The sequence below is a fragment of the Heloderma suspectum genome, chromosome 1 (genome assembly GCF_057233095.1).
Source record: "Heloderma suspectum isolate Gila_16-S chromosome 1, 16-S_ref, whole genome shotgun sequence".
Taxonomy (NCBI): Eukaryota; Metazoa; Chordata; class Lepidosauria; order Squamata; family Helodermatidae; genus Heloderma; species Heloderma suspectum.
This window is the reverse complement of record NC_139458.1, coordinates 70,001,852-70,015,917: the sequence shown is the minus strand read 5'-3', so window position 1 is coordinate 70,015,917 and position 14,066 is coordinate 70,001,852. Positions and strand designations below refer to the sequence as shown.

Sequence of the window (14,066 nt, the reverse complement as noted above, 5' to 3'; positions counted from 1 at the left end):
AGGAGTGAGCAGTGCGGTGGCCAAGTCTGCTGATGACACCAAATCATGTAGGGTGCAATCCTATGGCTGCTAGTCAGTGGCTAGATGGACATAGGATAGGTCAGTTTCCTGAGAAGTGACCTTCACCTCCTCCTGCGCTGCCTCGCAGGCAGTGCAGAATGGCCCCAAGCACGGAAGAGGAGCGCAGAGCGGCAAAAACAAGGTGTTCCTGGTGGCGTGCCAGGGCAGGGAACTCAGAAATGCTGGTACAACATATCCAACATGTCGTCCAGCCACCGCTTCCCCCAATCTGACTTCCTGCGGTTAGACAGCCAAAATTGGCTGTCTCCCCACAAATGCAGGGCAGCTGAAGTGCAGAGGGGATGATCCCCTCTGCACTTCTCCTGCCTTTCTTTGGATAGGCAGTCGCCTCCAAGTTTGGAGGCAGCTGCCCATGCCGGTAGGATTGCCCCCTCCAAGTAGAGTAGTTAAAACAAAAAGATTGTAAAGATCTCCAAGAGGATCTATCCAAACTGGGAGAATGGGTGATAACATGGTAAACGCAGTTCAGTTAGAAAAGGAATTGAAAATAAAACTGCCAATATCATACTCCCCTTAAACAAATCTATGGTGAAACCACACTTGGAATAATGTGTACAGTGCTGGTCACCGCACCTAAAAAACAGTTGGGAAAAGTGCAGAAAAGAGTAACCAAAATGATTAAGGGGCTGGAGCAACTTTCCTGTGAGGAAAGGTTACAACGTCTGAGATTGCGTAGATTAGAAAAAAAGGTAAGTATGGAGAGACATGATAGAGGTGACCAAATATGCTCTGCTAGACACATTTACAAACTTCTGCATGTTCTCAAGACACGCATTCATTAAGGGACCTTTTGACCGTGGCGATAGTGCAGCTTGACAGGAGGGGATCCAGTGATTCATACTCACACAGACTTTTCAAAGCAGGGAAATTTATGAAACACAATCAAGAATGTAAAATGTACACTCATTAATTGGCCTGGGTGGCCAGACTGTGAGGGGTCTGGGCAAAAAGACTGTGGAGCAGGGTGGCACAAGAACAGCATTCCCTGCCTCTCAGTGTTTCTGTCTGGGTTTTGAGGGCTGACAGAGGCAACCAGGTCTACCTGGGCTTGTCTGAGATGAGCAAAGGAAATACCTGGCCCTGGGTGGCCACAGAACTGTGACGTTTGCCACACTCCAAAAAGTGGATTGGAATCCTGCCAGTAGTGGGGAGGCCCAGAGACCACAGTAGTTTCCGTACCATGCTCCCCATCACAAAAAAAACCGATCAAGTGAACTAAGGGTTCGGAGCTCTTATACTTTTTTGACAAATGCTTCAAAGGCACAAAAGGTGCCAGGTCTGACATGATAATGACAAAAGGGGCTAAAGCAGGGATGGGCAACGCACAGGCCACATGTGGCCCCTGCTGCAGCCCCCACGACCCAGAATTATTATTTTTTGATATCAGGAAAAAATGGTGTCCAGAGCACTATGCAGTATCAAAAAGGTGAAATTTAGAGCATCATAGCTGCTAAATGTGACCTTTTTGGTGCTCTGTAGTGCTCCAGATGCCATTTTTTCTTTGTTATTTTTTATTTTATTTTATTAATTTTCAGATCTCCTGGCACGCTGTGGCCTGCAGGGGTGGAGTCCGGGGGGTGAAAATGGCACCCAGACCTCCAAACATTGCCCATCCCTGGGCTAAAGAAAGGTTCCCGGGTGGTTTCAACAACCGTTCTGGACTGAAACAATAGGATTGGTACAAGCCTTGACCAGAGTCAGCACAAATGCCAGAAGGGATGATTTGGGATAGACAAACTATTCAAGAAAGTGCTGAGCCTGTTGCTATTCAAAATTGTGACCTTTCCAAAACTTAAGAAAATCCTGGTTTTGCACCTAGGTCAGTGATTTAATCATGCTTGGGGAGATGACTTTAGGGCTGGCACATGCGTGCATAATTAAATTGGTGTTTGCCCATTCTGATGCTTCCGAATATGTGTTGCTTTGATTAGATTGGTGCTGCCGGATTTGATATATGCGACCTGCAAGATTGTTTCATCCTATTCATTTTCCCACCCTTGCCTAGCTTGCTCAGGCAGGTTTTTTTTAAAGTGACCACCTCCACATTTGCCAACTGTTATGGGAGCCTAAGGTGCCTGCCCTACTGCCGAGCAGCCTGCGAACAGCATGGTACAGAAAAAGTGGAAAGAGAGAACTTTTTCTCCCACTCACATAATACTAGAATCTGGGGTCATCCCATCAAGCTGAATAGTGGGAGATTCAGGACAGATAAAAGGAAGTACTTCTTTACACAGTGCACAGGTAAACTATGGAATTCACTACCACAAGATATATGATGGCCACCAACCTAGTTGGCTTTAAAAGGGGATTAGACTAATACAGCAAAAGTGTATAGTACTTGAGAAAATAAGAATCAACTCCTAATTTATGACAATGTAAGGGCTATTTCTGGTATAAGTCACTTCTCAGTCTATCAGTGCTTGTCAGTGGCTACCAGTCATGATGGCTATATGCTGCCTCCAGTATCAGAGGCAGTATGCCTTTGATATCAGTTGCTGGGAACACAAGCAGGAAGGGGCTATTACCTTCATGTCCCACTTGTGGACTCACAGGCCGCTGATTCTCCACTATGTAAACAGATTGGTGGACTAGCTAGGCCTTTGGTCTGATTCAGCATGTCTCATATTCTTTTGTTCTTATATCTTATGCTAGCAGAACACAAGCTTCATTACTGGAGTAATTTAAGCTTACGGGCTTTTGTTCTTATATGAACTAGATTTCCATCAACAGTGAGTTGCATATGGGATCCATCCCACCTGATGAGAGCAGTAACGACATGTTGGTGATTGTAGATGATCCAGCATCTTCAGCACCACAGTCAAGAGCTACCAACTCTCCTGCTTCCATCACTGGCTCAGTCTCTGACAACATGAATGGTTAGTATTTGTCTATAAACTTGGTCTAAGACTATACGGTGTGAGTTCTGTACTATGAGCACATGCTTATGAACATGGGACTTATCTACGGGCTGGGCAGGAAGCAATCTGGAAAAGAATGTCCCCTTCAGATTTGTTAGGTAAGTGAAATCTGAGATGTTTATCATTCACTGCATATGTAATGTTTTTGTTTCTGTATAAGATTTCGAAGTTGGTCTAGTTGTGTGTATGACTTAAAAAATGAGCTGTGATCTAGATAGTCCCTGGTTCACATCTCAGTTAATCCATGAACTTACTGACAGGGTGACTTGAATCAAGTCACTATCTTTCTCAGCCTCAGTCCCCCATCTGCGTTATGTGGATAATAACACTGACTTGGTACAATATAAATGCCGCTGAGGTAGTGGATTTGTGATATTTCTTCATAGTGATACACGGAGTAGAGAATACATTTTGAAATATCCTCAGCAGCTCTTCTTCCTCTTCAGTTCTTGACTGCAGCATTGTCTCTAGCAGGAGGGATTGAAAAGAAAGAGGTCCAGGAGGGAAATCGAGATCTTGCTACTTAGCTCCTTGGGTCATTTTACTATGTTGTGGCCTGTGCCATGTTCGGAATCCAGGCAAACTGTGATTCTCTTACTCTATTTTGTTCCAGGCTAAGGAATTAAGAATGTTTCCTAAAACTGCTGGTATGAAAAAGGAGCAATCCCAACCTGCCTCTTACAGTGCAAGCCTTCCAGTCTATAGTCACACAAAAAGTTAGGAGTTGAGTTGCTGCTGCAAATAAATGTTCCTGGCTTAGGCTTGGTACATCAGCTCTCCAATAGGAGAAAGCATTGTTTTCCATCTCTTTCCCTTCTCCACCCCTGGTTCATCATTGTCCTTGATGAATCTCTAAAATATTATCAGATAATAGAGATAATAATTATCTCTACAACTTTTTATACCTCTGCTTTCAGTCACCTGAGTTTGGGGGGATAGACAACTCAAATTAAAAAGAACTGCATTTCTTGATTATTTTCTTTACAAGGGCCTTTTTTCTTAGTAAAAGCCAAGCCACAAACTCCCAAAAGTAGCTAGAATGGCATAACATGAGTAAGTGGATGTTTTTATTGGCCCAGTTCATTTTGTGGAAGATTAATCCTTTTGATGAAAGCTTTTTGAGTTAAACAGAACTCTTCACTGAGCAGAGTGACCTAAACTCCATACGTACAGAGCAAGTTCATTTCTTCAGGCAAAAATCTGAGATGCTTCAAATAGACATTTGGTAGATCATAAAATGTTGGTGTGAAATAGTACAGTGTGTTAATCAGTAGGGAATTACAGATTAACAATGGTAATTCAGGAAACCAGAATTCTGTTCAAACCTACAAATTCATACATTTTAATCATGCCTTTTAAAGGTATTGAACAAGCTTAGGTTTAGGACAAGCACTGAAACGTCAGAATGGGAATAATGGGAGAATGCTCATCCAGAGGCACCAAGCTGGTGTTGTCCAAAGTCACTTCTCTGTCTAAAAAAATTGACATTATTTATCTTTCTTGAATAATAAAATACCTTGAAATAAGTATACATGTGCTAGAAAATACATTTTGAATAAGTATGGGGGGTCATAAAAACAAAACTAATTAATCTAAGTTAGTAAAGATTAAATCTGTGATACACCACTAAATATTTCTACATTTTCTGTATTCATTTGTTTCATTAAGGAATTTCGGTACAAGATATGCCTGTTACAGGGAGAGGTCATTCAGGTAGAAGCCGAGGTCGCCCCAAAGGCTCAAACAGTGGATCAAAAAGCACAGGAAAAGGCCGGAGCCGGAAATCAACAGCAGGAAGTGCAGCGGCCATGGCAGGGGCTAAAGCAGGAGCAGCTGCCGCCTCTGCAGCAGCATATGCAGCATATGGGTACAACGTGTCTAAAGGTACTAGAGTGTGTGTGGCATGGAGCATACCATATGTTTCCATTCCAGATCTTCAGCCATCCTTAAGAAATCTGTAGTATAGCGTAGTCCTCAAATTGCATCTAGGTATGTTGAACTAGCAACACATACAGTGGTGTAAACCCAACACCCCCTGAAATGGGGATTATTATCTTTTTTAAAAGAACAAAATGGCATTCTGTAGCAGCTCTGTAGTGCTAAAATGGACAAATTTAGCTTGCAAACACAATCAGTTTGAACATTTTAGTGCTATGGAGTGACTTGCCACTGAATTTCGGCAGCAAATCAGTGATTTAAATAATAATATTCCCCTCTCCCAGTGTAGCCCATGACAGGGGGTCTGGAGGGCAAAAATGGCCCCTGAACCTCTTGCAGTTGCACATCCCTAGTGTAAAAAGTTCACATCTAAGTCCCAGACAATTAAGCAATCAGGTAGAAGTCACCAGTCCACATTTTTGCTCTTATCGGTATGTTTATAATAAGAAAGTTCACCCACCTTGTGGGGGTAATTAGCCTAATATATTTCCTCTCACAGCATTATATGGTGAGGGTCAAATTAAGCCTTGTTACTAAATACAAAAATTCAGCTTCTGTTGCTTTAAAAAAAGCTTCCTTTCCACTGTAATGAATGGGCTCAGATGGGGCATTGCTAGGCACTTAAAAGATTTGGGGCCCAGATCCATAAGACATAAATCTGCATAAATTGCATATGCTAATTTGTATCTATATATGCCAACTTAGAAATAATTACTAGGATTCATTTACATTTCAGAGAAGGCAAAGCCAGCCAACTAATTTCTCATCCTAGCCACCTCAAATCAAATAATTTTTCCATTTATAGATAGATAGATAGATAGATAGATAGATAGATAGATAGATAGCATTTCTATACCACTCAATAGCCGAACCTCTCTAGGCAGTTCACAACTAATTAATTTGTACCCTGTTCCAGATCATCTCAAATCAGTAGTTTCTTTTCAATTACAATTAATTTGCAATGGTGTGGAAAAAATGCAAAAAAAGAGAGTGGCTGAAGCCCCCCAATTGGCAAATGAGCTTAGAAAAAAACCTCGCTTTGGCACCAGCAGAAGCATTTTTCCCTAAGCTCAGTTGTGGGGGGGGGGGGGGTGCAGCATGTGGGATTAACCCTTCCCTCCCTAGACCAATCCCCCTTTAAAATCACCCTGTGCATGGCAATTACGCTGAGAAAAAAAGCCTTATCAGTGGATACTCAGGGATCAGGAATGGATGCAGGGCCCTGGGAAATAGATTCAGGGCCAAGGCCCAGTGGGTCCAGGCTGTGCAACGTCCCTGGGCTCAGATACCTGATACTCCCTATCTTGAGAGTCCTTGGGATAAAAAGGCAAGATAAATTTTGTTTTCTTCCCACAAAAATGCTAACGTCACTAAAGGTCATGTTCTTCCTGCAATTTTAATTTTGTGTTCAGTTAAAAAGCCATATTCTGAGTGTGGCCTATTAAGAAAGGATTTCATTCTGTTATTGCTAGGTATGTCTTCAGGCAGCCCTCTCCAGACTCCACTTATCCGACCTACTGGACTTGCAGACTTTGGACCATCAAGCGCCTCTTCTCCCATGAGCAAAGGAAATAGTGTTTGTGGATCCTCCAAAACCTTAAAACTGACAGGTTCCTTGGCACCAGAAACCCCAATACGAAAACAATATAAAGGAGCCCACTCCTCAGGGGGGCGGTAGTAATTCTGAATCCCTGGAACCTATATGTGTTCATATTGGCTTTCTAAGCAGCCCACACCTACCAGCAAAAGGGTATACAGATGATGCCTTGTTTCCATCCCATATGTGGGTGTGAAGAGAAGATTACTGCACTACTGGGGCAAGAGGTGTTCTGTGTGCACTTTCATGTGTAGCCCAGATTTACTACCTTTGCAGATTTGTGAGGAAGAGGGACAGAGACATAGGATGCTTGAGCTTAACTTTTCCATTAAGTTTTCTTCTGGCATCCTACAAATCATGCGTGGAAAAGGTCCAGCTTCCACATGAGAATGGCTGCACGATGTCCCCCTTTGTTCATACTCACACCAGCGCCCTCTCCACTCGTCTTTCAGGTTTCATGTGGAATTCAGCTCCATTCCTATAATAAGGAGATCAGCATCTAAACTTTGGGGGTGCTCTGGAGATTCAGAGGAGCCTTCTGGTCAGTACACCCCTTTGAGGGAGCTGTGGAAAAATAACTTGGTGGTTCTAATGTGTATGAATGGTGAGATACCATGAAGAACAAATTTCAGGAGAGAGAGGAGTTTTGCACTGTGTCTTAGAAAGGGTCTTTTGTCAGTATCATGCTTCTGAACTATTAGGGTACTGTTTGGTTGGTTAACGACAGTAGGACAGATTAGAGCTTTTCAGAATGATGTTGCTGTCTCTGCATCACAGAGTGGAAGAAGCTTTAACATCACAATACCCAAGTTCAGATGCACTTACTCTCATAGCATTGGGTTTTAAATACATTTTTTTGCATTTGGCTTATGTGGGAATCCTAAAGGTTTTAGAGTAAAAAGCCATTTTGTGTGAGATTTTTAACAAGAAGGAATCTGAAATGGGGAAATGTCACTGCTTTACTTCTCATTGTGCCATGGAAGAGCTTTCTGATAATGTTACAAGCACCACTGTTTGCCATACTACGAAAGATGAGCAGTGGGGAATGTGCTATTCCCCACTTCCATACAGTCTGTAGCTAAAGCAATGTCTTTCATTCCAAGCCATCCATTTGCTATGTTCTTCTCCTTTAGCAAGTTATATTTGTCAGCAGTGTACGCACCGAGCAGGTTAAGATTGCTCCGCTGTGATGATCTGGCACTGTAGCAAATCTCTGTGAAGCTAGTGAAAGTTGGTAGAGAGCAGCAACACCATTAGTGCATCTCTTTGTCCTGGTACTCCATTCTAAATGCACAAGAACCCTCTGCTTTACACACACACACACACACACACACACTGTCCGCATTGCACTGAGATGAAGGAGGGAGGCAGCTCTCCTGCCTTCACATTGACATTAAGTGGATATTCTTTCTGGGCATTTTCATCTTTCAAGGGAGATCCAGGTTACGAGGTGAAGATCTTCGCTAAGGCAGCAAAGGATTTTTCAGTCTCATGCACCTTGCCTGGCATCCCACAGCGTAGAGCAAGTGCTTCCTGTTGACTCTGCCTCTAATTTGCACACCTGAAAATAGCAGAAATGAGTTCAGTTAGATTGATTTTTTTAAACAGATTTGGAGGGAATAATTGGGTGGGGAGGGGATATTTAAGTTAAATCATGAAGATTTTACCCCGCCTCCCTCAGATTCACATGTGTATATACAGTGTTTAGAGGGAATCAGAAAAATGCCAAGCCTTTTTTCCTCTTTGAATGTGCTGTCTATTTTTATAACTAAACATGTACATATGTATAAAAAGAGACACATCTTTCTTTTACTAACTGGAGAAAAGAATCTTAAATAAAATGGAGTGAGATAATTTTATGTAAATTCAGTCTCTGTGGTTTATTGCTTCCATGGGGAGTGTTGAAACAAGGGGTGTGTTGAAATGTGTCTAGATATGTGGATGGTTTCCAAAAGTTTGCAGATTGCAAATGTATCTTCATTATCTAAGCAATAATGCACTTTATGATTATTTTCATTTTTTAAATTACTTTATGCCTGCCTTTTATATGTTGAAGTGAATGACTATGTGCAGTAGGTTACACAGACACAAATCACAGATTACTTCTTACCACTACAGTTTTGGAACTATTTTCTGATAGCACTGAAATGCATGTGTGTGTGTGTGTGTACAAATGCTGATAAATGTTGTTATACGATTCTGTGCTGTGGTAGAAATGCTTGCTGCATGAAAAGCATTGTACATTGGGTTTTTATAGCTTCCAACAGCTCACTTACATCCTCTTCTCTCTTCTTGGGTACACATCATCACTAATTTTTTTCCATATAATTTAATATCTGTGTGCCTATCTGTGCAAGCCTGACAGTGATTTGTGAGGTCAATTTGTTCTAGGTTAAAGTATTTGTGTACTAATAGAAGTTGTTCTATCTTGATTATTATAACAAGTGTAAGCTCTGTTATGCAGTCCCAGATTTTAGTAAAATAAGCCGTGATCTCACACACCCAAAGTATTTATTTATTCTCTCTCCACCTGGCATGTGGCCTTTTGGTATGTAGATTTGCCCAGATTCCTTCCTGGCAATAACTGATTAATTATCCATTTGCTACTTCCTACAAACTAAACTCTTGCTGGAAGACAAGGTTTGGCCTTCCTGTTCTATTGTCCTACCTGTGAATAGTTAGTTAAGTTGGATATGACAAGGACTTTTTGCCTATAGCTCATGCTGTGAATGGCCTAGAGCTCAAAGAATAGGACCCTCATATTCCTAGCAACATGACTCCTTACACCCATGAAGAGAGGGCTTAGTAGCAAGGTGCTCCTTATAAAAAGAGACTCCTATTTTTGTTCACTTTCTTCTCTCTCTTTTCTTCTATCTTTTTTAACTGTACATTCCAGTTGAAGAAGCTATTTGTTTTGCCTGGGTGTTTATGTAGACTCACACATGCCGCACTATTCCTTATATGGGTCTAATACAGCTTTAATATAGGATCTATGAGATGGCAGGGTGGACTAGAAGTTGTATGGCTCCTGCTCTCCAGGAGCATGGGAAATTTAGACCCTGATCCAGACTATATCCTAATATGTGTTTCAAGGTGTATCTACTTGTGGTGGGCTGGTGGCAGGCTGCCCTATTGGCTGATATACCCTCATGAAATCTGATGGATCTAGCCAGGCTTTGGGCAGATTTAAACATTACAGGCAAGTATGCTGAAAGAATATCTGAGTAGTTAAGATTTCCTGACCTGCTCAGCTTTCTAATAGAAATGTGTACAGCAGTTTTGGTACATGCATGCACAAAATTCATGAGAATTAGTCATTGCAAAGGAGAAGGCATGTGAGTGCCAGAACTATCTGATAGAGGGACATAACCACCAGGCATCCTGCTAAAAAAAAAAAAAACCTGGGGGAGGGGCAGAGAACATTCCTGTACCTTTGTATCATGGGGAGTGTGGATGAAGTGATGCAAGATAGCCAGAATGATAAGATGACCATTTAAGTATTTTTAGAGGGCACACTAGGGCAATAGTTCTGTGCCTGATAGGCTTTATACCAGCCTTCCCCAACTTGGTGCCCTCCAGAAGTGTTGGGCTACAGTTCCCACCAGGTTGGGGTAGGCTGGCATACAGGATGATCTTTAAGCTCTTCTGTCAGGATCAGAAACAGAACAGTATTTTTCCTTTCCTGTTCAAGACTTTTCCCCCCCTGAATCCTGAGGAGGAGTTTCAGCATGGTGCTTTCTTCAACATGGGACAGCTGCTAGCTGGATTGATTTAATTAGGATGTTAAAATATGAGTTTAAATCTCTAACAAAGCTTTTTGGATATCATTGATAATCATTTATCTCTCACACACACATACACACACACACACACACTCACCTCCATGGGGCTCCAGTTTGTGGATGAAGGGCCCACAAGATAGGAATGTCATCCCTACTGAAGTGAATGGGAAAACCCTCTGTGTGTACATCTGAGGTCTTACATGAACATCAGTCAGGGTATTAGACTTTTCAGCCTCCCCTTCAACCATTTCTAAATCCTAGATCCTTTTCAGTTGTCCTTCCTAATACTCAAGGATTTAAAGCTCATTATCTCCCATTCTGGGAAGCACTGAGTAAGATTGTTAAATGGATTTCACTTGAGAATCTGTTAATCTCTTAGCCTTAACTTCACTAGACACCCACTGTGCTACCCCAGTTGTTTTTAATACTTTCTCTGACTTCTGCTTTCTTTCTGATGTAATTACTTTCTGCTGTGATTTTCCCCTCTTTGATTGTATGCTTTCACTAATAACTACTGTTCCCAGTATTATATTCCTGCTCTCCCTAAAGATAACCGTGGCCATCCCATGCAACTATAGTATTTGGAATATCTTTATTTTTATATAGTGCTGGAGGGAATAATCCTATGCCCCCTAGACACCGTCTGAGAGGGCCATAAGATACCAGCTCGGAGACAGCACTCCAATCTCGGAGCTGGAAATCAGCTCCGACCCCTCTCCCTTTCACAACTGGCATGGAAAGAACCCCACTGGCTGCTCTCTGAGGTTAGGGACTCAACCTCAGAGAAGGGGGCAATCCAGGGGGTGGGGAGAGAAAGAGACTGGAGTGGACAGGATACAAGTTATCCTGAGGCCTCCCCAGCCTCTTTACCTCCCTCTCCAAAGTGCCCCAACTAGATGGGCAAAAAAAGCCCGTCTAGTGAAAATGAAGGGTGGGAGGACAGGAAGGTGAAGATCGCCTCCACTGCTCTTCCTGCCCTGCATAGGATGAGCATAAACCTGAGTTCGGAGGCTTACAATCATCATAATAGGACTGCATCCTTAATTTACCAAACCTGTTAACTTCTTTTTGTCTACTTAATCATTAAGTCTTGATAAGTTATTTACAGTAAGAGAAGGGGAGGGCTAGACATTTTTCATTCTCTTTCCCCATCCCTCTGCCATGTTTACTTCCCCCAAGCATTATTCAAAGGCTGCACCTTGCTAACAATATGTGACCAGTCACTTGTTTTGAGCTGTCATGAGTAAAGTGTGTTTTGTAATTTGAATGTTATATTTGAATATTCCAAGATCCTAGAAAGACTCCAGACGAATAACGTGACAAATTACAGGATGCTGTGGAATAATGTGAAGTGAACTTACTACATTGCTTCTAGCAGAACTTCTCAAATTTTGCCAAAGTCAAGGAAGAAACCTTTTTGCATCTCTGCAAGTGTAACCAAGACAATGAGATGGGCAGGTTGTCTGATGTAATGGCACTCACTTTTGCTCTTGGGACAAGAGAATTATCAGTACAACTGTGGTCAATTGGTGTGTGCCGATTCTACTTCCTTTAGGATTCTAAGGAAGCAAAAAAAAATCATGACAAATGGGAGCTGCTTTTGGCACATTCAACACATGTCATAATGGCACAGCCCCTCATGTTGCAAAGTCAACCGTCTACCTTTTGACTTTACCTCATTGGGTGACCTTGGGCTGTCACTGTCCCTAAGGAGACATACACAGTTACTAGGAGAACCTCAGTCTCTGCTACAACTTGTCCCAATGCAGTTTGGTACATTATCCCTGCGCAAAAGGTAGACTGTTGTCCTTTGAGATCCCTGTTGTCCTTTGAGAATATTATGCTTATAGCAGTGGAATATTATTTAAATTGGAGAAAGGGTTCAGTGAATTTGACAGAGTGGAACTTTGCTTTCAAAATGTGGGAGTTCTCCAAGGCTATGAGTTAATGTCTTTGCTTAAGGAAATGTTTCTGCTAAAGAAAAAAAATGCTGGTTAAATAAATGTGGCATATTATCCCAAATGGTTAATTGTCATGTGCAGCTGGGGAATTAGGGCTACATCTGCAATTTTGAAAACTATTTTAAGTTCAAATTGCAGATGTAGCCCTAATTCCCTAGTCGACATGGCTTTCCTGCAAGAAACTCTATAATTTCTAGTTGTTTTGACATGGCTGGATATCTTGCACTCAGTATAAATCTCTGGTCCAAGTTTTCCTGAAGGCATTTCTTTGGTATTTGCTTTGTGCAGCAATATACTTAACACTGTGCCATATAATTATTTAATAAAATATTGAAAAGCTCTTAGTAACATTGACCTGGTTCACATGTCACACTAACCCATGGTGGGTTGTTATCATGGGTGGTTGCAGGGTGGCTTAGCGTGACATCCAAACCAAGAGTGTTTTTTCCATCACAGGTTGTTTTTCACAAAAAGGCCACTCTGAGAAGCCATGGCTTGTAATAGGGTTGTTTATTGTGTCTCCAGAGTAGTAACATGGCTGATGCCCTCTAAACCTGTGATGGAGCTACATGGCAAACATATCTGCAGGGCACAGAGATATAAGCATGTGGTTTAGTTGTTACAAAGTCAGACTAGGGCTGAGGGAGACCCAGATACAAATACCCATACAGCTCATTGGGTGACCTTGGGCTGTCACTGTCACTCAGTATAACCTACCTCACAGTGTTGTGAGGGTAAAATTGGGCAGAGGAAGGGAGTACCATGTACACCCCCCTGAGATTCTTGGAGAAGGGGTGGGATACAAATGTAATAAATCTATAGGGTTCAAGAAAACAGCAGAAGCTGATGTAGGATGAGACATCTTCCTTCTGGCCTACCTAGCAGGCTTCGCAAATCTTACTTTACTGGCACCTCTGGGGAAAACTCCAGTTTTTCCTTTCCATTTCCTCATATCGTACAAATGTTCTTTTCATTATCACTGTTGCCCTTCATGGCAACATGGCAAAGATGTACTTTGGGTGTAACGCTGGAAGTTGGAAGTTTTTCGCTTTATGTCATTCTCTTGGTTGTGAGAATCATATGAATTGTATGACATCATGCATCTGTGTACTTTGCTGGCATTTTAACCTTGGATGAACCTTACCTACCAATGTGAATTTTTATAGGCTACAAGAGACTCACAAAACCCATTTGAAGCTGTTATAACTACGTCCAGCTCTCATGCAGTACTGTTGTGCAGAAGCATGACATTATTCTGCTTTACTGCCTTTCTGTGTCCCAACATAATATATGCAGCAGGAAAAGTGTATAGTACATCAGAAAATAAGAATCCACTTCTTCACCCTTGTTGTTGTTTTTGTTGTTCAGTTGTTCAGTTGTGTCTGACTCTTCGTGACCCCATGGACCATAGCACGCCAGGCCTTCCTGTCCTGCGCTCTCTCCCGGAAAACATTGATCTGACATTCCAGGTTCCTAAACAATATTGTTCTTTACAGCATCAGATTTTCTTTTCACCACCAGACACATCCACAGCTGAGTGTCCTTTCGGCTTTGGCCCAGCCGCTTCACTCTTTCTGGCGCTACTTGGAAATACCCTCTGCTCTTCCCCAGTAGTATATTGGACACCTTCTGACCTGAGGGGCTCATCTTCCGGCGTCATCTCTTTTAGCCTTGTGATATGTTCCATGGGGTTTTCTTGGCAAGAATACTGGAGTGGGTTGCCATTTCCTTCTCCAGTGGACCACATTTTGTCAGAACTCTCTGCCATGACCTGTCTGTCTTGGGTGGC

The 14,066-nt window shown here is 42.2% G+C and overlaps 1 protein-coding gene across 5 annotated transcripts in view; it reads left to right on the top strand.

Moving 5' to 3' along the window:
• Positions 1-8,399, top strand: part of INO80 (INO80 complex ATPase subunit) — a 94,876-nt gene extending 86,477 nt beyond the window's left edge. For 2 of the 5 annotated variants that reach the window (XM_084845757.1, XM_084845748.1), the window contains 3 exons: positions 2,798-2,957; positions 4,668-4,883; positions 6,410-8,399. In XM_084845757.1, coding sequence (XP_084701883.1) covers positions 2,798-2,957; positions 4,668-4,883; positions 6,410-6,615 — 582 coding nt within the window. In that variant the 3' untranslated portion in view covers positions 6,616-8,399. Of the gene's footprint in view, positions 1-1,616; positions 2,958-4,667; positions 4,884-6,409 lie in introns of those variants that run through there. The other 3 variants (XR_014789408.1, XM_084845764.1, XM_084845778.1) reach the window with 3 other exon arrangements.
• Positions 8,400-14,066: the final 5,667 nt, after the last annotated feature.